The sequence below is a fragment of the Rhinopithecus bieti genome, unplaced genomic scaffold, assembly GCF_001698545.2.
Source record: "Rhinopithecus bieti isolate Rb0 unplaced genomic scaffold, ASM169854v2 scaffold_5846, whole genome shotgun sequence".
In the NCBI taxonomy this organism is placed as follows: Eukaryota; Metazoa; Chordata; class Mammalia; order Primates; family Cercopithecidae; genus Rhinopithecus; species Rhinopithecus bieti.
In genome coordinates this window covers 275058-301290 of record NW_016805019.1, presented here as the reverse complement: position 1 = coordinate 301290, position 26233 = coordinate 275058, and the positions used below count along the sequence as shown (strand labels likewise).

Below are 26233 nucleotides of genomic sequence, written 5' to 3'. Positions count from 1 at the left end.
TAAGATTTATCTAAGTTAATACAAATGAAGGGATTTGTGTGACGTATCACCACATCAATAATTATGATGTTGAATTGAAACTCCTCACTGTGACTTGCATGGGTTGAATTGTGAGGTCATTAGGGTGGGCCCTAATCAGATATGCTGGTATTCCCATAAAATGGAGAAATTTGGACATGAAGAGGATGATGTGAAGAGACATGGGAGAGGACTGCCATATACAAGCTAAGGAGAGAGGCCTGGAGCATCTCTCTCTCACACAGCCATTCCCTCACAGTTCTTTCTGAAGGAATGAACCCTACTGACTTTTGATTGTGGACTCCTAGCCCCCAGAACTGTGAAACAATAAATATCTGTGTTTAAGCCACCTCTGTAGAACTTTGTTATAGCAACCCAAGCAAGCTAACACTCACACATCTGATTACCTAGTTACTAGAAAGGTCTCGAGCTTCAGGGCCAAGATTTACTGGTAAGGATTTAGGGAATACAATAAAGCATGGTAAAATTATCAGCAGAACTAAGGAGGTAGAAGTCTGCAGGTAATGGACAATATATTATTTAATTTGTGTTTAAACCAATATGTGAAGTTACTAAATCAACATTGGTTAACTAAAAGAAAATATTGTTAGCAAGATGGACACATTCTATTTTTATTCTTCTGACCCATTTTTTACTTCTCCATCCTTCTGTGTTGCCCCAAGAGTTGCTGGCTCCCCAGTGTCTATCCCTAATCATGTTCACTTCATGGGACAGGCAGTATATAGCAGAATCACATAGCAAAATCAAACTCAACAAATGTTTATGGAGTGTATGCACTTCTCACTATTAGCTGAATAAAAACCTGGAGTTTTAGCTATGTCATAAAACACAATATTGAAACTTCATATTTCTTATTAATATATCTGAAATTTGGGAGTTCTTTCCAAGAACGGAAAGTGAAAAAGTGATCCTCAGATACCAAAATCAAACAAATGAAATTCTTTTCTTAAAGTTTTCACTTTTACATTTTGGATATTTGGTTCAAAATTAAGAAAGCATTTGCACGTGAAATTAGATCTACACGTTCCATTCTGGTAGTTTTATAGGCACTTTTTCATACACTCTGAAAATACAAATGATAAACTTTTTCAAGTTAACTGCATTGGCTTTGTAAAAATAATGCTACAATATTTCTGAGCCTATTTTGCTTCATTCTACAAAATCATTAAATTCTATCATCTGACAAAGGGCTAATATCCAGAATCTACAAAGAACTCAAAAATAACAAGAAAAAACAAAACCCATCAAAAGTGGGCAAAGGATATGGAACAGACATTTCTCAAAGAGACTTCATACAGGCCAACAGGACACATTGAAAAAATGCTCATCATCACTCGCCATCGAGAAATGCAAATCAAACCACATGAGCTACCATCTCACACCAGTTAAATGGCATCATTAAAAGTCAGGAAACAACAGTGTGGAGAGGATGTGGAGAATAGGGAACACTCTCTACCTGGTTGGTGGGATTGTAACTAGTAAACCATTATGAAAACAGTATGGCGATTCCTCCAGGGATCTAGAATAGATGTACCATATGACCCAGCATCCCAATACTGGGTATATACCCAAGGATTATAAATTATTCTTACTACAAGACACATGCACCCGTATGTTTATTGCGGCACTATTCACATTGCAAAGACTTGGAATCAACCAAATTCCATCTGTTGACAGACTGGATTAAGAAAATGTGGCACATATACACATGGAATACTATGCAGCCATAAAAAGGATGAGGTTTGCGTTCTTTGTAGGGGGGCCGCCATGGATGCAGCTGGAAACATCATTCTTAGAAAACTATCCAAGAAGAGGAAAACCAAACCACGCATGTTCTCACTTATGGTGGGAACTGACAATGAGATCCTTAGGACTCGGAAGGGGAACATCAAACATCCAGGGCCTATCATGGGGAGGGGGGGAATGGGGGGATTGCATGGGAGTTTATACCTGATATAATGACGAATTGATGGTGCTGACGGTTGATGGGTGCAGACACCACATGGCCCAAAGTATACATATTGTACAAACCTGCCGTTATGCACATGTACCCTAGACTTAAAAGGCTTCAATAAAAAAAAAAAAAGAAAAAAATATTCTTAATTCTTGAAGGGAAATTGGATGACAAAAGTCATGCCATCCATACGTTGTCACTATTAAGTTTGTGTTGTTATGGAAATAATAATACATAACATGTTTTATTTCTAAAATCTTAAATAGATAAAATTTTTGGGAAACCTAAACAATCCTATAGGTATACAGTTATCTTTAAAATATATCTCAAATTGACTTTCAGTAGTTTTCTTCAATTTTCCTGTAACATAATACATTATTTTTAGAAAATAATACTATCTGTTAGAAAAAAGATAAATTCTACCATGCATACATACACATTAAAAGCCTAATTTTAGGCTGGGCTCAGTGGCTCACGCCTGTAATCCCAGCACTTTGGGGGCCAAGGCAAGCAGATCACCTGAGGTCAGGAGTTTGGGGCCAGCCTGGCCAACATGGCAAAACCCCATCTCTACTAAAAACACAAATATTAGCCGGGCGTGGTGGCAGGTGCCTGTAATCCCAGTTACTCGGGAGGCTGAGGCACGAGAATTGCTTGAACCTAGGGGGTGGAGGTTGCAGTGAGCTGAGATTGCGCCATTGCACTCCAGCCTGGGTGACAGAGTGAGACTCAGTCTCAATTAATTAATTAATTAATTAATGTAATTAAGCCTAATTTTATACTGTAAAATTGAGTAAGAGGCAACAACCTCACTGGGAAAGAAATCTTTGCCAGGACTTAATACTCTGAACTTTAGAATTAATGTAATATTAAAATGAGAAATCCATATTTTTACCATCCCAGAAATTTCTCCCAACTCACATAGGCAGCAACTGCATTCTTACTAGAATTACTTTTACTAACCTAGAATACTACTTTTGAGCATTCCACCCACCACAGACCCAAAAGAGTATCTACAGGGCTGTAACTAATTTTGAGAAAAGTTTCCCTTGACATATAAGGTTAAGGTCCAGAAATTAGCCTTCAAATAGCTGAAAATAGCAATAGTCCAAGAGCTCATCATTGCAGTGCCAAAGAAGTAAAAAATCTCCATTGTTTCCTAAATGCTGTTATTTATATCGTTATTCCGTTATCTCCTTCTCTAAGCTTCTCTTTTAAATATATAGTAGTTTTTAATAGGTGGAAGCAATGATCTATGAATGAACAAATAGTAACATGATTCTATCCCAAAAGGATATTTGCCTCAGACATAATGTTCTTCAGACAAACGACTTTAGTTAATAGACACATTACTGAGATTAGAACCGAAGAGATTCATAATAATGATCATATGTTTTATTAATAATTATCACCCTCGGGTTTTTAAATTTTGAAAAAACACATCTAGAGTCCTAGAATTAAAAAGATTTTCAAGGGAACTGAAAAGATTTGTTATTCCAACTATATGATGTATTTAACAACACAGGCCTACAGAGAACTCAGGTCACATAGTATTTCGTCACTGGTGGCTCACAGAGCATATTTGCGTAGATCATCCCATGATTCCAACACCTACTATCTGGGGCTGAGAGAATCCATTTCCAGCAAACAAGTTCTATCTCCCTCAACCACATGTAATCATCCACCACATAATCCTGGGAGGATCATAAATTTTTCATAAGAAGAAGGGGCAAGGGAAAAAGAAAACAAAATGAAAAGAAAGAAAAATGGAAATATAGCCTGAAAGGGATGGAATAAAAACATGTATTTCTACTTGGTATAATGCTAGATTAATGCAGTGTCACCAAGCTTTCACAGTGTAGAGTACAATGAGGAATCAGCCACAGACTTTGACAAATTTAAAGTGTGTAATATGGTTAATACTCTGAGATTCAAAAAGTTTTGTTGTTTTGTAATATGAAGATTTCAGCTTCACAGTCTCCAAACAGGAGAATATAAAGGAATTGACTCAATCCAAGGTTAAAAGTAAAGACCACCTAAGGCTATTTTAACATCTATTCACATACACACACTCACTCTCTCTCACACATACACATAAATAAAGCTGTGATAGCATACTACAAAGTATTTTGAATATTTCCCTCTGTATTTTTGATTCATCTATATTCTGCCCTCCTCACCAGACATTAAGAAATTTATCAAGAATGTTTAATTGCTCTCTACTCTCAAGAGGATCTTTATCCATAATTGTTTCAATACAGTTAGAGGAGCTAGTTACCTTTTATCCAACAAGTCTAAAAAAATATAAATGAAGAGTAACAGAGATCCCTGATGGGTTTCTAAAATAATAAGTTACATTAGAAAGATGGGTGAGCTATTAACTTTAATTAATTCACTTAGAAGACCACTGAGAAACTTAAAAGAGCAATGAATGGTTGGTGACCAATGAATGACAAGGACTAGGGAAGAAATGAACCATGAGACAGGGAGAGGAGAATATTCTTATTTTAAATCCTGTCCCAAATAGCTCACTAGAATTCAAGGTAAATGAAAATCAGAATAAGTGATCAAGGAGTAAGGGGAATAGATACTGCAGCTTCTTTATTCCATTTTTCAGATACAGATGGTTGTAAGCATTTTTAGTGAGAAACTTAATTTTCTAAGTAAAGAAAACAACTTAGGGGTAGAAAGTTCATAATGTTGGTGTAGAGACTCAAAAGATTATTTTCTCTGCATAAAATTACTGAAAATTAGACAGTTATGGGAAATAGACCCCCCCAAAAAGCCAAAGATGAGAAACACTTCACATTCAAGGCCAGCGGTTAGAAGTACAATGGCTACTGAATGATGGAAACTTGAGAGCTGCAGTCAGTCCTCACCCAGAGAGAGCCTGTGTCCCTCGCTGCCAGGGTAGCAGGCAATGCTAACATCTTCGCGGTGGCTGCAGTCATGCCGTCCCCACTGTCGCCTGGAACACTGAAGAAATCTGGTTTCCTTTCCTGAGCAGCTGACATCATCCAACCATATGGGCCCTGTGCTTTCTTCAAAATGGTTGGCAGATGCTTGTTTACCATATCTGTGACAATTAAATAAACACTGTGTGTAGAACAGGGAACCACAAAACATTTAACACAGGCAACCTAGTTCAGTGACATGACTTCAGAGGATAAGTATCTGTTCTTTCTCCTACCTTGGGGACTCAGTTTAGAGCTATGTTTGCTCCATCACATGTTTTAATCACCTTACAAATGTTTGATTATTTCAATGAATAACAAATGAGAAATTAATACTTTTTCCCCATTCATTCTTGTGTTTTGTCTACAAAACCAATCAGAGAGAATGCAAAGAGATTAATCTCAAATTCCTGACCACAGAAACTGTGACCAGAAAGTGAGAACACTTGTCTCGTTTTGCTTCTGATGCTCCGTCTAACTCATTTGATTTCAGCAGCTTTTCTTTGGTTTTCTCTCTTTCAAAATGAAAAGGGTGGATTCGTTCACTGATTGCTCAAGCACTATACCTAATCTATGATTAAATTTAGATTTCAGCCCATCAAAATCAGAATTATAATATTCTTAGCTTTTCATAAGGTATACAAATTGAACCTTAAAAATTTTTATCAATTATATTTGTGTTCCAATTGAGTTTATTTGTAACACTGCACTACAGAAACAAAACCTAAATGTATAATAAACATATACGCTGCAGAAATAGGAGAGACCTGAAAAAATTTTTTTAACTTAGAAATTAAGTAAATCTGCACCTTCTTTCATCTTCCCAATTTTATTTCCTTTTGTTCCATAAAATCCAAACCTCCAGAAGTCACTGAGCTTACAAATCTTTAAGATGTCTTTCAGTTCTAACAGTCCGTAAGATCCAACTCTTACTCATAATAATAATTCCCTTACTTGATTTTTTATTATTTCTGTACTAAGAATATGAAGAGATCTATCGGATATGAATTTTCTTCATTTTTTTCTATGCAAGTATTTATTAAATTTATTTGACAAAATGAATATTTTAATAAATTAAAACAATGAAGCTTTTTAATCATTCTATGGCTTTTCTTCCTTCTACTGCTGACTAATCAAGCCTTGGCTAGAAAAGTAATAAGCCTAAATCGCATATTGTTCACTTTTAACTTATAGACCATTTTTTTCACGAAATACATTAGATTATCATCTGTCCATAGCAACTACGTAACAGATAACAGGAAGTCATTTTACTTTGGAATTGCATTTATACAAAGAAACCCAAAGTTTACTTTTTCTCATTACAAAAGAATATTCTCTTTCAAACATTCCTCTGTAAACTAGAAACAAATGTAGCACATGCTTTGACCGCCTTCTAACACAATCATTTAGAGCTTTTTACACACATTATTGGGAACATTTTTAAAAGTAATGTGAATACTCTGCATAGATTTGTGAAACAAAATAAAATATGAAGAAAAAATCAGTGTCAAGTGTTTTCATTAATAAGGAAAAAAATGTGAAAAATAGAAATAGCAGGAATTATGAATCTCTCCAAATGTGAAAATAAATAGAAATAACATGATTTTATGAATCTCTCTAAATCTGTGAAAACAGAGTATAGTTGGCAGTCTAACAGAGATTCACTTAAATATAAAGTGATAATTATTAAGTAATTCTTATCAATTGTCAGTATATTGTATTTATTTGGCTGTTATACCGTTTTACCCAACAATTACAGTAACTTCTCTGCCCAAGAAAAAACAAAATAGAGGGAAATTATATGAATATTGTATCTTCATGACAGCATTACTTATCATAGGAAAAATTAAGCTAACCTAATATTAAGTAAATTAGAGTATGAAAATTTGATGGATACTGTTATTAAAAATTGTGACTATAGCAATATAAGGTTAAAATGTGGACAAAATTACATGTCCATTACTAGAGCTGATATGAAGTTATGTACCCAAATTATAATGATAGCATAAGGATAAAAAATAAGGGAGTTTTTTATTTTCATCATTTTCCAATGATTTTACATTACTTTTATAAATTTTAAAATATATGTTTAACATGACTTTGCCTAGCTTGAATGAAGGTATGGTTTTAAAGTGTAGTGAATATCTGCAATCAGCTCTAATCAAGCTAAAATGAAATAATTTTGCCAGTTTTTTTAAGCATAAGACGATTACTTCAAGCATGACAGAGAAATATGGAAAACAAGAAAGAATGGGCATTCATAGCTTTCATTCAAATATTTAACTCAAAAGCATCATTTGCGGTTACTTCGACCAACTTAAGTCTTTACTATGGAATGCATTATGTGCGTGACATAAAATATATGTTCCAAAGTGTGATACTCAGCTTTTAAGAGAGTGAGGTCAAAAGCAAGTTCTAAAGGTCATCTCCTAACAAGAGGGCTGTTTTTCTCAAATAAAAGTGATAATTATCATCACATTCTGAGAGAGAATAATGTGATACCAAAGCATTTGACACTGGACTTCTCTGCAATTTTAGACAATGATGTCAAAACTAAAAACACCCAATAGTAATGACGTGTCAGAATAAAAATGAGCATTCAAAGTCTTACTTGAACAGACACAAGGGGACTTAGAGGTCACCCCGGCTTCAACTAATTATCCAAGAAGAGGGGTCATGGCAGGAAAGGTAAATGAAATAAACAGCAAGAGGTGGTTATTCATCATCTTAGAAAATGTCATTATTTTTCATTGTTGTACTTCCATACACAGCTAAGAGAGAACATGTATTTTTATTATTATAAAAATTACAAGTAGGGATTAACATAATTAGACTTTTAACAATATAATCTGGCATTTAACTGCCTTTACATTAATGAACCTTACTTAAATCCCAACTGTCGACAAACCACGTATGTATTCAGCTCAGTCCAGCCATCATCACAGACAGTACCCCACTGGCCTCTGTAATACACCTCCAAGCGACCCTCATGGCTGCCTTTCCCACCTGCAAGTCTGATGACCCCATCTGTGATAAGGAGGAGACACAGAGACTAAGCAAATCAACTTTCAGAAAAAGGCAAAACATTTGTATTTCATAAGAAATATCACCATATTCAGTCCTTGCTCTAGGCCTTTTGCTAAATTTATACTAAATCTGTGCTAAATGACCCTCTGAGGTTATTGCATTGTTTCTGAAGTTTGACATAACACATTTCTGTCCTAATAAAATACTCTTTCCAGCTGGGTGTGGTGGCACATGCCTGTAATCCCAGCTACTTGGGAGGCTGAGGCAGGAAAATCGCTTGAGCCCAGGAGGCAGAGGTTATAGTGAGCTGAGACTGCACCACTGCCCTCCAGTCTGGGCAACAAAGCAAGACTCCATCTCAGGGGGAAAAAATATATATATACATATATGCCTTTAAAAATATATGCCTATAAAATATATATGCATATATATATAGATATATATGCATATGCATATATGCATATATATTTTCTTTCCTTTTATTGGTACTCCTATTCTCTATGTAGAAAATATATCCTGATATAATTCCAAAGTATCTATTTAGATTTCTCTAGATTAAGTAATATTTGGTAAATTTCCTATAACTTTAGTCTCAAGTTGGAGCAATACATGTCATTTAAATTTAAAAAGAAAATACAGTAACTTGTAAATAGCTCAGAATTTTAACTGCAAATGAAAAAAACATTGAAACAGGATGACAGAAAAAACTATTCTGGATAAAAGACAGTCTGTCATGTCAATGCATATATTATTCATTACGCATTCATGAATGATAAAAACTGGAAGATATGTCTCGCCTTTGTTCTTTTATTGATAATACAGATCTGAATTTGAATCTTATTAACTCAAATAATAATTAATTTGCCTATAATTCTATAAAGAGCTAAGCAGATAAATAGTATAATAAATTTAACTCCAAAAAAGTAGATTTAAAAGCCATTTCCATCCAAAATAATCCAAAAACTCTCAATGAAACATACAAATAATCTTGGGTAAGGGTCATACTTTTCATGAATCTCAGGGATCTTTTAAAGTAAAGGTCTCTGAGCAACAAACCATTTATTAATATAACACTTTACTGTCTGCAAAGCATTAAGACATGTATTATCTCATCTGAGCATCACAGCAATGTTACAAGACTATCCCCATTTGAAGGAGGGGAAAATGGCAGTTCAAAAAAACGAAGTGCTCTGGCTAAAAATCTGGTGTAAATATATTTCTATGGTGTATTAATGTGTTAATCTGCTAATAAAAACACTGCATGTATAGAAGTATGTCAAAAGAAAGATATAAATCTGGTATTTCATAGATTCTAACAAGTTATTGATTTTCACTAAAGAAATATGTAAACAAACCATTTTTTTCTTCAAGTTCTTTTTACTAAATCGTTTCTGATGAGTCAACTTCTCTTGCCTTGTCCATTTCCTTCTTCTTCTCCCTAAACATGTAACTTTAACATACATGCACACCAGTTTGTACTCACATATGCCCTTCTTAAAACACATGACACATTTTGACAGGCAGGCTGTCATTTGGAATAGCCTGAAAATTGTGCACAGCAAAGTTAACTTGGTTTCTTTCACAGTGTGCTTTAATCAACAATTGCATCAATACCAGTTCTAAACACATTCTGAGTCAAGAAACGTTAACAGGTGAATGGACTAAAGATGGCATTATTACACCTAATATCTGGAATGTATCACTGCACACTGATTTTGACTAGTGGGTACTATATACTGCAACAAAGTCCTATTTTCTGATCTAGCTTTACAAGACTATATTGCCTTAAATTGAAAAATATAGGAGTAACTATGAATACAAAAATGGTATTTTAATATAGTTTGCATTCTTTTTGTTTGTTTTATTTGGTGCATTTATTTGAATGCTCATTTGGTAATGTTGAAATTAAGGAGAAGGGAAGCTGTGGCAGGCCCACGTGGTACTGGAGGCAAGAATTGGTATATTAATGGAGTAAAATCCTTACCTGTTAGAGGGGTACAGGACACTCCAGCATCTTCTTTATGGCCACAGTTATGCTCTCCCCAGGAGCTCTTTGGACATTGCTCAATTGAAAGCTCATTCCCAGTGCAGCGTACTTCATCCAACATAACTGGGCCAGACCCTTCCCCAAAATATGCCTGATGCCATGCTTTGGCAATGCCACTGAACAAATAGAAGAATATAAGGATTCTGGATTAGATACCAAAGATTGGTCTTTTACTTTTTTTTGTCCCTAGTAAAAGTGTTATTATTAATGCCCACTTATTAATTCACTTCATAAGTTATGTATGACTTTCTGTATTTCTTTTTTTGTACATTTGTTTGTTGTCCTTTATATTTTCAGCTATTACATGTGTTTCAAAGCTAGGTACTCCCCAATATTTAACCTCCTTTTCTTCGTTAGTAATTGAACCTCAGATTTTTAGGAGGAAAATGGCTATCCAAAATAAAGATCACATTTTGGCCTCCCCTCCTTCTTGATGACTACGTTTGTTTGTTTGTGGTAAAATAAACATAACATAAAGTTTACCATTTAAAACATTTTTGGTTTATAGTGCATTAAGCACTTTCAGATTATTTTATAATATCTCCACCATCCATCTCCAGAACTTTTTCATCATCCCCAAATAAAACTGTGCTCCCATTTTAGACACCTAAGTTTTGTTTTTGTTTTTGTTTTGTTTGAGTCATAGTCACACTCTGTCGCCCAGGCTGGAGTGCAGCGGCATGACCATAGCTCACTGCAACCTTTAACTCCTAGGCTTAAGCAATCCTCTCACCACAGACTTTTGAGTTGCTAGGAATACAGGTGTATGCCACCACACCTGGCTAATTTTATTTTTATTTTTTATTTTGAAGTGGTGGGGTTTCAGTATGTTACCCAGGCTAGTCTTGAAATCCTGGTCTCAAGCAATCTTCCCACTGCAGCCTCCAAAAGTGCTGGGATTCCAGGTGTGAACCACCGCACCCAGCCATAAGTTCTGACCAGTGATATTTAGGCGGAAGTACCATGTATTGCTTGTAGAAGTATCTTTGTGCCACTTCCTCCTCCTGACTGCAAGGATGACTGCAGCCTAACAAGTTATCTTGGGCCACAGGATCCCATATTAAGGATGACAGAAGTGCAAACAAGAGATATCCGGGGCCCTAATGATTGCGGAACCACCAAACTATTCTTGAGCTGGCTACCTCTAGTCTCTTTTCCTAAACATAAAATAAACTCGACTCTAAACGTGTTTAAACTGCTGTTATTTTCAGTTCTTTGTTACTCACAGCCAAACCTATTTCTTTTTTGATGTTGTTGTTGTTTTGAGACAGGGTCTCACTCTGTTGCCTCGGCTGGAGTGCAGTGGTGTGATCATGGCTTAAGGCAGCCTTGACCTCCTGGGCTCAAGTGATCCTCCCATCTCAGCCTTTTCAATATCTGGGACTACAAGTGCATACCACCGTGCCAGTGAATGTTTTATTTTTTGTAGACATGGGGTCTCACTATGTTGCCCAGCCTGGTCTTGAACTCCTGCATTCAAGCAATCTTCCCACCTCAACCTCCCAAAAGTTCTGGGATTACAAGTATGAGCCACCATGCCTGACAGCCAAGCCTATTTCTAACAAAAACATCTCTTTACTGAAGTTTATTTGTAGTAAATTTACTTCTCCCACAATTCAAAGCAATAGCATATTCTTAGAACCCCAGATTTAAGTGAAGATCACAAACCTGTCAAAGTGATTAATAATTTCAGATATTGCATTTTCAGTCCCTTTTAGGCTTTTAATTTTTAGACTATAGCATTTATATTTTTAGTTTGTTTTACAATGATACTGCATCCATTCCCCCATTATTTTAGCTGCTCTTTTCTTATAACATTATAACTTGAGAATTTACAACAAAATACATTGAAGAAAAAAAGTGTGCTAAATGGCTGTAACACCCCAGTAATGGTAAAGTGTTAGATAGCAATTTTGTGGCTAAAAAGGAGCCTGATTGACTATTTCTGCTAGATAACAAGGAAGTTTCTTTTAAAAGAACATGTCTAAGAAAACAAAAATATCGAAAAGTTAGCACCTGTTTTAATATCATTAGAGGGCTGGACGCAGTGGCTCATGCCTGTAATCCCAGCACTTTGGGAAGCCAAGGTGGGTGGACTACTTGAGCTCAGGAGTTTGAGACCAACCTGAGCAACAGGGCAAAACCCCATCTGTGCAAAAACATACAACAATTAGCCAGGTGTGGTGGCACACACCTGTGGTCCCAGCCACTAGGGAGGCCAAGGTGGGAGGATCGCTGGAACCCAGGAAGTCAAGGATGCAGTGACCCGTGATCATGCCACTGCACTCCAGCCTGGGTGACAGAGAGAGATTCTGTCTCAAAATAATAATAATAATAACAACAATATCATTAGAGCAAACGCTTAGGAAATGCTCCATCATCACCTGACTCACCTTCGGTTTAAAATTCAAAGAGTGTGCCAAGAGGAAGGATAAAAGAATATTATAGGAGGTACAGAGGAAGCTGAGGAAAAGAAGATTGCTTAAGCAAAATATTTTCATGGAGTTAACATTTTAAAATTTAGAATCCTGGCACTTGGATCACTATCTGATATTTGTAACACAGTGGTCTCTGAGCAATCTGCCCCAACAAAAATTAAAGACTAATATCTAGAACTAATAGGACAAATGTGAGGAAAACATTTGGAATTCTAACACAAATGCTGATTGGAGTCCTAACACAAAGGAATCCTAACACAAATGATATTGTCAAAATGACAATTTTGTGAGTGAATTTGTTTGTTTTGCTAAGGTAAATGTAATGACAGAACAGAAAGTCATGCCTACTCTGGAAAGAGGCAATAAATGCTCAATTAATAGGATTGTTCTAAATAAAGTTTTCAGTTGTTTCGAAGTATGTCTATATGCCTACAGAAGAGTGCACTAATCATGTATAAATATTTGTATATTACTGACTTATTTTTTCCAAGCTTAATCTTTGAAGTGGAGAAGTATATGTGGACACAGACTCTGAGCTTCCAATCTGGGCTCTACCTTCAACAAGCTGGGCTACCTTGGGGAAGTTACTAAAACCTTCCAGGCTTAGGATGTGACAGCTGAATACAGGGATGATAATGGCTAACTTGCAGGGTTGTAGGAATTACACTGATGCAAAGTAGGAGCTCAATAAATGCTGGTTCCCTTCTCTCTTCTGACACTGTTAAGGAATCCCCACGTACCCCCGACAGTTGATAAATAACATATTTTTCACTGCTAAACAATTTATATAAAGACCATTTGGTATTTAAACAAACACCATAGTTGTTGCTTTCCTTCATCCCCAAAAGTAAAGTTGGGGAATGGTAAGGAAGGGAGAATCAATCAATATCTTAACATTTTCTGGTTTTAATGTTGTTTCATTTATTTATTTATTTTAAAGTAAATTTCAAAGAAATATTTATGGAAGAATTTATGGCCTATAAGAGACTGAACAAATGCATGCATGTGTTATTTTTTATTACAGAGTATAAGGTTATGGCCCAGAAGACTATTAAGTAAGCTCTGACTTTCATCACTAAACTTCAGATTTTCCTGTGATAGAGATATATCTAATCAGAGGCAAACATTTTCAAATATTTTAATGCACATAAAGTATTATATTTAAAAAAGTTATTGTGCCAAAATAAAACATTTTGTGCAATTAAAGCACTGATGTTCCTAGAAAAATACGTTTTAAACCAAAATGATCTTGCAATAGTAGTGTACAAGGCTGTGAAAAAAGTTCAACTGTTTTAAAGATTACTCATAGTAGAAAAAGTATCCTCTTCCAGAAAAAAAAAAAAAGTTCATAAAATACTTACAGTAGGCTGGGCACCATGGCTCACAGCTGTAATCCCAGCACTTTGGGAGGCCGAGGTGGCTGGATCACCTGAGGTCAGGAGTTTGAGACCAGCCTGGTCAATGTAGTGAAACCCTGTCTCTACTAAAAGTACAAAAATTAGCTAGGCATGGTGTCATCTGTAATTCCTGCTACTTGGGAGGCTGTGTCAGGAAAATCACTCGAACCTTGGAGGTGGAGGTTGCAGTGAGCCAAGATTGCACCACTGCACTCCAGCCTGCCTGGGTGACACAGTGCGACTTCATCTTAAAAAAAAAAAAAAAAAAAAGATTACAATACATTAAACAAGGGAGCAGTTTAACACTCACAGAAAATGAAATTCAAAAGTCATGTAAAAGCTATAATTCCCAGAATTTGGGGATGGAGGGTAACTGTAATGTATTGTTTATAATATGTTTATGAATATGGTAATATTGGTTGAAAGAAGAAAACTGCTTGGAGTTGTGTGCCTGCCTGAGACCTGTGACTCCTTTTTACAGGGAAGATACAGGATAGGAGGGAAGAAGCCCTATGCCCTAGAGGAGAGGTCAGCAAAATATGACCTGTGCACCAAATCCAGCACGCTATCTGTTTTTATATTGCTTGTCAGCTGAGTGGTTTTTAAATTTTATAAATGCCAGGAAAAAAATCAAAATAAGAACATAATTTGTGATGTGAAAAATCAAGTGAGATCCAATTTTTACTGTCCAGAAACCAAGTTTTATTGGAACGATGCCACACGCATTCCTAAGTTATTGTCTATGGCTGCTTTCATGCTACAATGGCCCAGCTGGATAGTTGCAAAGTCTATGTACTCTCTGGCCCTTTACGGAAAAAGTTTGCAGACCCCTGCTCTAGAGCAAAGAGATTAATGAAAGCAAATATGGAAACTGACTTAGAGATCACTGAGAGTTGAAGGACAAAACAGGAGACAGGATGACTGATGGAGAAGCCAGATAGGAAAGCTCTAGAGAAAGGCAGATAAACAGGCTTCTTGGATCTTTGCCCTAAGATAAATGCCACCAAAAAAAAAAAAAAAAAAAAAAATCGATTGAAGAAAATTTCAATGAGTATAATTCATTGAGCCATGATTAGGTGCTATAAGGAAACATGGGACCAATATGGAAGAATACAAAATTGATCCCAAACTCAATAAAAAGATGAAATTCAGATGGCTTAAATATAGGGGAAAAAAAAAGAAAAGAAAGAAAGGAGGGAGGGAGAAAGAAGGAAGAGGAAGAAAGAGAAAGAGAGGAGGAGGGAGGGAAAGAAGAAAGAAAATAAAGAAAACTAAAAAGTTACTAGACTAAAATATAGGAACATAGTTCTTAGTTCTTATAATCTTGGATGTAAGAGAGAATTCTTAGGAAACCCAGAAGTCAGAAAACAAAAACTAAAAAAGTTAAATTCAACCACATACAAATTGAAAACTACCATACAGTAGAACACACCATAATCAGAGTCAAAATGCAAACCAACAGGCTGGAAGAAACATTTGCAATTTGCAAAAAAAACCTCCTAGAAATGAATAATAGTAATAAATTATTTTATATATATACATACACATGCACATACGTTACAGTTTATTTAAATAAATGTTTGTGTATATATCTAGATATCTAGATAGATAGATAGATAGTTTTTTTAAAGACAGGGTCTGGTTCTGTCACTCAGGCTGGATTCCAGTGGCACAATCTTGGGTCACTGCAAACTCTGCCTCCCAGGCTCAAGTCATCCTCCCACCTCAGCCTCCCAAGTAGCTGAGACTACAGGCACATGCCACCATGCCTGGCTAATTTTTATATTTTTTGTAGAGACAGGGTTTCTCCATGTTGCCCAATCTGGTCTCAAACTCCTGAACTCAAGCAATCTTCCCACCTCAGTCTATCAAAGTGCAAGGATATTATTATATTTTAATGAAAGACAAAGCAACCAACTTAAAAAAAAATAGACAATAGAGAGGATCCAACTATTCGCAGAAGAAGAAATATCCATGGCCAATGACCATAGGATAAGATGCTCAAGATCACTAGTAGTGAAATTAAACAACAGTGCATGTTTACCTATCACATTTTTGGAGATTTAAAATATTAATATCACTTTCATACAATTTTAGGCAAAAGACAACCAACTGAAGTCTTTTAATTCACTAGAAAAAGTAACAAACAAACCCTAAAGTCATGCTTTGGCTGAGAATACTCTGATAGGCTGAGAAAGGGGAGCTGAAGTATATTGTGTTTCAAATACATCAATTATTATATGACACACATTCAAGGAAAATGCAAAAGACCTGGTTAATTGCCATTGAATTAGGCTCATTCCTTAAAGGAGATTATAAGATAGGAGAGTAGAAGCCCCAAACATTGACTCTGGGGATGCTATGTATTTTTAAATCTTCTCTGAAAACACCGCTCGGTGCAAAGGACATGGTTTCATTCTTTTGTTTTGTTTTTGTTTTTGTTTTTTGAAGACGGAGTCTCTGTCACCCAGGTTGGAGTGCAGTGGCACGATCTCAGCTCACTACAACCTCCGCCTTTCGGGTTCAAGCGATTCTCCTGCCTCAACCTCCCCAGTAGCTGGGATTACAGGGACACACTACCGTGCTCAGCTAATTTTTGTATTTTTAGTAAAGACAGAGTTTCACTATGTTGGTCAGGCTGGTCTCGAACTCCTGACATTGTGATCCACCCGCCTCAGCCTCCCAAAGTGCTGGGATTACAGGCGTGAGCCACCACGGCCAGCGCAGTTTCATTCTTTTTTATGGCTACATGGTATTCTATGGCATACATGTGCCCATATCTCTTTATTCAATCCACCATTGATGAGCAGCAATATGGACGAAGCTGGAGGCCATAATCCTAAGTGAATTAACACAGGAACAGAAAACCAAGTACATGTGAAAACATGTGGGAGCCAAATATTGAACACACATGGACATAAACATGAGAGCAACAGACACTGCAGACTATTGGGAGATGAGAGGTGTGGGTTGAAAAACTACCCGTGGGTACTATGCTCATTATATGAGTCCAGTACACCCATGAAAAGCTGAAAATTAAAAAACAAAAACAAACAAACAAAAAAACACTACTTGCGTGTTTTATTTTCTTCTTACCCATTTCTGTATTTTATTATTTTAATGATACAAAATGTTTCAAATAAACTAATCAGAATAACCAGCAGAATAAACTTGAGAACAACAACAAAAAACATTAACCAGGAAACTATAACGTAACACAAAATCAGGTTTTCCAGCTAACTTTTTAGTTTATTTAAGAAAATAATATTCCCATATTCACACATTTCTGCAGCCAGTCACTAGTATTTCCTGGTACTCAGAACAGTGCTGGCTTTCAGGAGAATACCAAAATAATTGATGACTCTGCTTTTAAAGAGTCGTGAATTACAATACTGAGGAAATCAACATAGAACTCGTGAACTCTTCAACTAAATGTGAATCTGATAAAGCTGTGTGTTCTCTGTCCTTTATGGAAATTATTTCCACGCCAGCCCCAGCAGTTCATCTATAATAAAATCTCTAGTGTTGCCTACTTTTTTACCCTCTGACAATCTGTAAATAAATTTTTGGGCAGAGGTACTCTGATCTAATACCCTGAGTTATTTTGGTGTAAAGATATTTGATCTACATAATAGCAATCCCCAGTAAACACTTACTGAACCGGTTCTATTTCCAATCCCTATTCAAAATATTCTTGAATCTATTTAGCTCATCAAATTGTATTAATACAAAACTTTTGCTTTTGTTTCCCCCTTACATACACAGAAAAAGGCCAAATAAATGGCACCATCTGACTAACTCAATCTCCAAGCTTAGCTACTGCTTTGAGGTAGACCTAGAATACAGTTAGGCCATTCTATTGCACAACATAATTATTTATTAGGTTATAAAACATTGGCTCTTTAACTGCAAGTATCAGTTTGTGCCACATCCAGAGTTTGTAATCCATGGATGAAAAAACTCCTTTATAATATCCTAGATTTCTCTCTAGAAAAAAAACCCCGCCATCTACAATAATGATAGTTGTGTATATCAAATGCTTCCTGTATGCCTGCACTGGTCTAACAGTGCTTTCAGACATATTAACTCATTTCATCCTCCCTACAACCCAATGATGCTATTATACCAAATTTACTGATAAGGAAACTGAGGCTCAAAAGTTAAACAACTTGTCCAACATTACACTACTACTAGATGGTAAAGTTTGTCTGACTACAGAGCAGACCGAAACACTGGGCATTCTTGCAGCCTCCTGGAACGCTGTCAATTGATGACTGACGGCACCTCAAATACAATCTATATAAAACACGTTCAGTATCATTTTCTTCTTAAACGTAACCTTCTCTCTTGACTTCCCTATTTCTTTCAGTCCTGTATTTGTATTTATTCTTATTAACACCTGACCATTTTATAAATAATGTAACATAAACAAAAAAATCCTAAACTGGGAGCCATAAACCTCAAGACTCTGCCTCCCACTAACAGACTTCAGGAATACTGTGTCATCTCAGTGGGCCTAACTTCCTCAACTGTTAAACAAGTTATCTTTCCTGCTCAATAATTCCATGCACCAGGCTATCTTTGTTGTAAAGCTTATACCAGGGGTGTCCAATTTTTGGCTTCCCTGGGCCACACATGAAATAGACTAACACTAACAATAACTGATGATCTAAAATAAATAAATAAATAAATAAAGTTTTAAAAAAGCTTATGAATTTGTGTTGGGCCACATTCAAAGCCATCCTGGGCTGCATATGGCCTGTGGGCTGTGGGTTGGACAAGCTTAGTTTATACAATGTTTTTTTAAAATTTAATGAAGAGTAAAATAAAAGAGCAAAGAAAAAAAAATTTTTTTTTGAAACAAGGTCCCACTCTGTCACCCACGCTGGAGTGCAGTGGTGCAACTGCAACTCACTGTAGCTTCAACCTCCTGGACTCACGATTCTCCCACCTCAGCCTCCGAGTAGCTGGGACCACCAGTGTGTGCCACCACAACTGGCTATTTTTTTTTTCTTGTAGAGATGGGGGTCTCACTATGTTGCCAAGGCTGGTCTGGAACTACTGGGCTCAAGCAGTCCTCCCACTTCGGCCCCACAAAGTGTTGGGATTATAGGTGTGAGCCACTATGCCTGGCAAAAAACAATTTTTAGAGAGTAATTTATACGGGAAGAATTTGTATTCTACTACTCAATAATATGGTTCTATATAATTTTAGAGCAAAAATGTAAAAAGGAAAGCACCCTAAAAGGAAAGAAAGTATCCACAATTTTTAAATTCCCATGTAAATTATGGCACATCCACAAAATAAAATGTGATCTCACAGTACAAAGCTATGCTTTTAAGAGTTTTGAAAGACATGGAAAATGCTTTAATGTTAAGCACATAAAAAGGAACTTTAATGAAAATGTCTCCAACTAAACTTCACTGGGTACACATGCGTTCTCAAGTTATCTAATTTTCTAACATCTGGCTGCCTCCTTTCTTGCTGCTCATCTTTCTCCAAGTTCTGGGTTAATCAAATTTAAGTATCTTAAGTATAATAATTCCTTTTGTATTTAGGAAGCTCGCCAGCTACCAAAATATACAGACACCATTAAAAGATGAAGGTCAACAATGACAGCATCTCATAAAGAAACTGTAACTACTACTCCAGAAAAGCATGATGTAGTTTCCCTGTGGGAATTCAACAAAGCAGATAAGACTGAGATGAAATTTGCTTAAAAATGAATCATAAATTGAGACAAGCAACAATTATGTGTCTGCTATCAACCCCGTGCCATTAAAAAATGATCCTCATCTGAAAGTAGTACTTAGCCTTTAAATGAGCAAAACAAATTATAGAGAAGGAAGAGTTGTAGAGTACTGCTTTAATGCAAACTTATGAGAGAACTATAAAATCAAGTGCAAGAAAGGTAAACGAAGAATGTCAGCTAGAGCATCAGAGTACTTATAATAAAAACAAATCTCTATAAAGCTGGATTGTTATTTCTTACAAGTGCTTGCGGAGGATTTTTGCTTGTATATTTTAATGACTTTTCCAAAGAATCCACTCATATGAAAAGCAGTAATGAGCTAGTGTTTGAGAAAAGCGTTAATACTTTACTTAACTCATGAGTGTGTTCAACATTAATATGGCCTTCCTTGCGATTCTTTCTATCTCCACATTCTTTCTGTGTAACTGACTATCCTTGTCAATATGGCCTTTGTTTAAAAACTGTTTTTATTAAAGTGAAAAAAATATTTGTCTCTCAAGAAAGAATTCTACATTACAACATGAATTTCTATTTTTATATTTTAGAAAGTCTTGCTGTCTCATCCAGGCTGGAGTATAGTGATGTGATCATGGATCACAGTAGCCTGAACCTCCTGGGCTCAAGTAATTCTCCCACCTCAGCCTTCCTAGTGGTCGGGACTACAGTTGTGCTCCACCACACCTGGCTAATTTTTTCTCTTTTTTTTTTTTTGAAACAGAGTCTTGCTCTGTTGCCCAGGCTGGAGTACAGTGGTGTGATCTCAGCTCAATGCAACCTCTGCCTCTCGGGTTCAAGCAATTCTCCTGCCTCAGCCTTCTGAGTAGCTAGGATTATAGGTGTCCACCACCACACCCAGCTAATTTTTATATTTTTAGTAGAGATGGGATTTCACCATGTTGAACAGGCTGGTCTCGAACTCCTGACCTCGTGATCCACCCGCCTCGGTCTCCCAAAGTGCTGGGATTACAGGTGTGAGCCACTGTGCCCATCCTATACACAGGATCTGTCTATACTGCCCAGGCTAGTCTTCAACCTACCCTACCACCTTGGTCTCCTAAAGCATGAGCCACTGCACCTGACCATAACATAAATTTTTGGAATCATTTCAATAACTGTAATGTAACTAATATTCAGTGTGTCACTTAAATGTTCTATGCATTTTCTAAGCAACAAAACTTGCCTTTACCTACAGAAATATATTAATAATCAAAATGCCTTATATCTTAAACTTAGAATAATCCATATTGTAATTGATAATATTAAACATGCTGTTACTATACCTTTAAAGTTCTTAATATTTTTGGCAAAGACATAGGTTTCTTAATAACTCACATGAAAATCAATTAGCACATCACTGAACACATAACTGATAACCCAGTGAATACACATATATATACACATTAGAGGGTTTTAAAAATATAGAAGTTCATAGATACAGCTAACTAAACAGAAGAGCAATAGTGTTTGATGTTCTGTCACTACCAAATGCTGGTTACTGTGAATGTTTAACAACATCTTTAAAATATAACAGTACCTAATTAGAGTGCCCTTGATAGCCAATGTATATGGTACTTACTATGTGTGCTAACTGCTTGTAGACACAAAACCCTATAAATTAAGAAATACGTTATAGATGAGAAAACTGCAACTAAGAGATATTCTGTAGCTTTTCTCAACTCCAAAAGTGGGATTTAAATGCAGGTTTTTCAGAGTCCAGAACACATGCCCATAATCATATGCTATGCTGACTCCAACAGCAGGCACCAGGAAACTTTGAGAAAATTGCTCTTGAAATTGATACCCAGTCAAAACACTTTTAAAAAATCTTGTCTCAAAAATGTACTTGTTAGTTTTTTCAAAAGAAACCAAGAGGCCGTATTCCTGACCAACCCAAAGTAAATGATCATACCATAGTAAACAATGCCAGTAATCATAGCAAAACCTGTTGACACAGGATTTGCCATGTTTGCTCCTGTCCCACATGTGAACTACAAATTAGCATTTAGGTCCCATAGTCAGTTACAGGGGGAAATCTAACTTTACAGTGAAGGATCAGGCTGATGTCACTTAAACCAGTGCTCAATTTCAGCCTCATTTGTGGGGAAAACTAGAGCTTCTCGTGACTCCTGGTGAAAGGCAAGATGAGAATACATCACCTGTGATGATTTCCAGACAAAATGTTTGCTTTGATCTAATCAAGCTTTAAACCTAAACTCTAATTTTATGAATTACAAGAACCAGAAGAGTAAACTAAATGACACCAGAAGGAAAAAAATGAGAAATTCAGAAGACGGCACCTTCTCCAAAACAACTGGCCTAGGCTCTTCTTCAGCATTATGGAAAAACCAAACCAAATCAAACCAAACCCAAAAAAAACAGCAACAACAAAAAACCCAGGCCTTTATAGAGTAAAAGAGACTTAAGGAACATAATACCCAGATTGGTCCTGGACTAAATTCTGCTTCAGATAAACCATCTGTTAAGGACACAGTAGGGGCAACTCTGAAAATTTGAATAAGATGAAGTATTAGACAATATTAAAAATGATTACCAACGATTAGTTGTGATAATGATAATTTGGCTACATAGAACAATGTTCTTATTTGTAAGAGATGCGTACTGAAGTGTTTATAGACAAAGTGTTAAAATGTCTATATTTTACTTTAAAATACTTCAGTATAACACAGAGTTTTGAAAAAGAGAGCCAACTATAAAAAAAAATTGCAAAAAAATTGAGCCATAAAAACTGTTCAAGGTTCAACAAGCTCCAGTCAAGGATTATGGTTAACTGAACACAATGGACAGGGAAGAACAGGCCTCCCATCATTGGCCCCTCAGTGCTAAATGAAATATTTTTAAATTCTGAAGTAAATGATTAACTAAATGAAATATTTTTAAAATTGAAGAAAATGATTAACTTTTAAAAAATCCTGCAATATAATTTTAGAGAAACTTTCAGGCTTGCTATACCAATGTTCAGAATCACTAAACAGAGGGATTAGAAGGTCTAAAATTATAATATTCCAGAATAATCCCAACTGAGGCAACCTGGAATGTCGATTTTCAGACTGCTGTTTTCATGACATCAGATTCCTTTCCAACCCTACAGGAGAATTATTTCCTCTGTACATTAATAAACATCCTTCGTTCTAAGCACATACCTAACAAGGAAGTGCAGTTCAAAAGTTTAGACAATATTTCAGGACTAGAAGTAAAATTTGAGTTACAAGCTAACAACTAGTGTTTCATCGTATGGAATTTGATTACGTCACTATAGTTTACAGTGCTGGTTACTACCTGGGAGTAACATAAAGACTACTAATGAGAAGTAGTAAAAGCTTAGATTCTTAGTGAATAAAATCAGCCTAATTCAGATACAAGCAGGTTAAACCTACAGACTACATGTCACTGCTCTTCTGGAAGCCTACAGCCCTACTACAAAGATCAAAAGGTAACTTTTTCTATTTGTTCAAGGAAATGTGCAATTTAAACAAACAGCGCCTGCCTTTGGGTATGGAAATAATAGATTCAAAAGTTTAAGCAAAACAAAAGTAGTAAAAACAAACCTGAGGCCTAGCTGCCTGCAGACCACTTCTGCATCGGCATCATCCCATTGGTCATCACAGACGGTTCCCCACTGGCCAGCATGGTAGAGCTCCACCCGGCCTTCATGCACACTGTTGCCTCCAACAAGGCGAATGATGGGGAATGCTGGGCCTGTGCAATGTGAAATTAAAAATCAGCAAAACCTATGCATTTGCATTGATTGGTAAGATTAGGTATATATTCTACATTTTTTTCCATTCTCAGTAATTAAATAATATTTACTAAGCCACACCAGTGATATGGATATATATATATACTATATAGTATACTAGTACGTACTATATATAGTATATAATATGTAATCTTGACCTTGAATATCCAATTGAATTATGATGAATAAAATAATTCTCAGGAGGAAACGTGTTTAAATTTACTTTTCCCCAACAACCTCAGAAACCAGAAAAGGCACACTCAAAAGCTGCACATTACTGGAAACGTGTTTGATTTTTATGGTATTATGGTGGTGGCACTGATTTTTTTTATTTACAGTAACTTGAGCATTACCAATATGTCATTATTGAGAATGACACTTATGTCTACAAAATACTTCTTTTCGGTATAGAATTATTTATGTATTTGTAGAAATCGGGTCAAAGTTAATATCTAATTCATTATAACAAGTTACTGGACATCATGGCCAGTACCTCAACAGAACAATATTGAAACTTCATTTGGGCATGAATCAGCTCATATCCGTTTTCGCTGATAAGGACCATCAAATGTGACTACATTCTCATAATCTACAATGCCCTGATCTAGCCCTTGTCAGACTGTGAACTTCTCTGTCTCTTCTCTGCCCTGGCTAAGACAGCACACTAAGGGACTTCCTATTACATTCCCTAATTGTGTCTTCCTGAGAGTATTTACTTTTATCTAAAATTGTCACTGATTTACTCTTTACATGTCAATTGTCTCTCTCCTCTTGGCTAGAATGAGGACAGAAATACTGCGCTCCTTTTCACCTATGTATTTCAGGCACCTAGTATATAGAGGCATATAATAATTATTTATTGACTGCCTCAACTGACAAGCAATCTTAAATAAACCTAGAAAAGATACCCCAAACACGAAAAAATAATTGGCAACATCCATTCATTAATTTCTGATTAACAAACAGGTATCAGACATATGCCTTGTATAAGATGTTGTGATCAGTGCTACAGGGCATTAGAAGGGACACTAGACAGACCCTGCCCTCAAGAAATTTACTGCCTAAGGGTGTAGATAAACCGAGTACAGACAAGAGATTATCAAAAAACCCTACAGTGGTTCAGAAGCAAAGGACCTTACTTATGGTTGGGGGTACTCAGGGAATCACTTGTGAAAAAGCTGTTTTTTAAGAGGGCCAAGATAGATGAGATTTGGAAGTCAGAGATGAGGGAAGCGTGTTCAGGCCACGTGAACATTATGAACAAAAGAAAGAAGCACAAAGCTGAATGTGTCTGGCAAAGAGTAAGGCAATCTAATTTTACTAGAATAAAGGATGTAATATGATAAAAATAAACAGGCTGGTTCCCTATGATGAAGTCTAGTTGTACTTTTTGCCAAACACTAATCATTTATCTGTATGAAATATGTTTCTAATTTTCCACAGTGTAGCAGTCAGTAAATGGCATTTGGATATTCACACTTAAATTCAAATATCGTATTTGAGTTTTGTACATGTGCTGCCAAAGCAAGCACTCATATTTGAGTTCTGTAGCAGAAATTTAGATTAGTGACTATCTGCATATACTGTTTACTTGTATAAGTTAACTAGCACTTACAATTTGTTAATGGATAAAGACAGGTTTAATATATATGGCTGAATGATGGTAATATAATTCTCACAACTTATGCACAACTTATGATGTTTATTTTTCCTTTAAAAAGCTTGCAAAATACAGAAAAAAATATAGAAAAGCATGTATACATTTCTTAATATATTTTCCCCAGCTGATATGCTTGGAGAAAACAGAAAACAAAACTTTTAAGAGAAAATTTAAAGCCATCTAGAACCTAGACTTTAAAAGGCACACCACCTTTCATTTCTCTATGTTGTGTTTTATTTTAAAATATGGTTTCTTTTTCTTTTTCTATAACTAACTGTTAAAACATAAAAAATACAGAAAAGCACAAGGACAAGATTTAGTTAACAGCCCTATCCTTCCAACAAACGCAAAAATCATTTGACAGAAAATACAGTAAACCAATGGACTCATGTTTAGCTTATAGATAATTAAACTCCCCACATGTTTTCATTTAGATTGCTGCTATTTTCTGTATCCAACTTGTAAGCAATCTTCTACTTTGTAAATGTTGGAAGAGCTACAAGTACAGAATGACAAGATACTAAGTGTAACTCCCAAATTTAAGGGATGTATACCAAATATCTATCACTATCCCTTAAGGTGAACTCTTATGTTTGCTGACTTCAGCTATACAACTCCACATTCTCATTTAATCTGCTATGAGAGAATCTTTTTAAATTCTCACTTCTAATTTGTCATAACTTTCTATATTTTATATATGTTTATAGATGACCATACAATTATCTTTGCAAATAGAATGTAAACAGATGGATAGATTATGGAAGGTGGAAGAAGTAAAAAATGTAGATACATATCCTGAAAAAATTATTATTGTTTTTAAAATTTTTTACTTTACTACTTGAAAAATATTTTATCAATTAGGTTGAGCATAGAGTAAAACCAATAATCTACAAAGCAATAAATTATTGGGCCCAATTCACATCATCCTTGAAGTAGCATTGGATTTAGCAAAAGTAGCATTACCTAAAGGTAGAGAATCAAAAGAAGAAAAGGGAAAACTTACAAGACATCAAGGTTTAACATATGCATCTCCCAACCAAAAAAAGGATTACAGTTCTCAGAGCATACATCTGGACTATATCCCTCCATTGGCTCTTCCAGTCAATCCACAGGAATTACTCCAAACTGGGTCTCTCTGTTTTGTGGTAGGAGCTTCCTTATTCCTCCCCCTGATACTCGTACTCAAACAAAAACCACTGCCCTGGGC

General features: G+C 35.8%; 1 protein-coding gene across 2 annotated transcripts in view; it reads right to left on the bottom strand.

The window, feature by feature from the left end:
* PRSS12 (serine protease 12) overlaps window positions 1-26233 on the bottom strand; it is a 73067-nt gene that overhangs the window by 26456 nt on the left and 20378 nt on the right. For both annotated transcript variants that reach the window (XM_017870887.1, XM_017870888.1), the window contains 4 exons: window positions 23176-23326; window positions 9959-10137; window positions 7833-7974; window positions 4873-5069 (listed from right to left, as the gene is read on the bottom strand). In XM_017870887.1, coding sequence (XP_017726376.1) covers window positions 4873-5069; window positions 7833-7974; window positions 9959-10137; window positions 23176-23326 — 669 coding nt within the window. The remainder of the gene's footprint in view (window positions 1-4872; window positions 5070-7832; window positions 7975-9958; window positions 10138-23175; window positions 23327-26233) is intronic.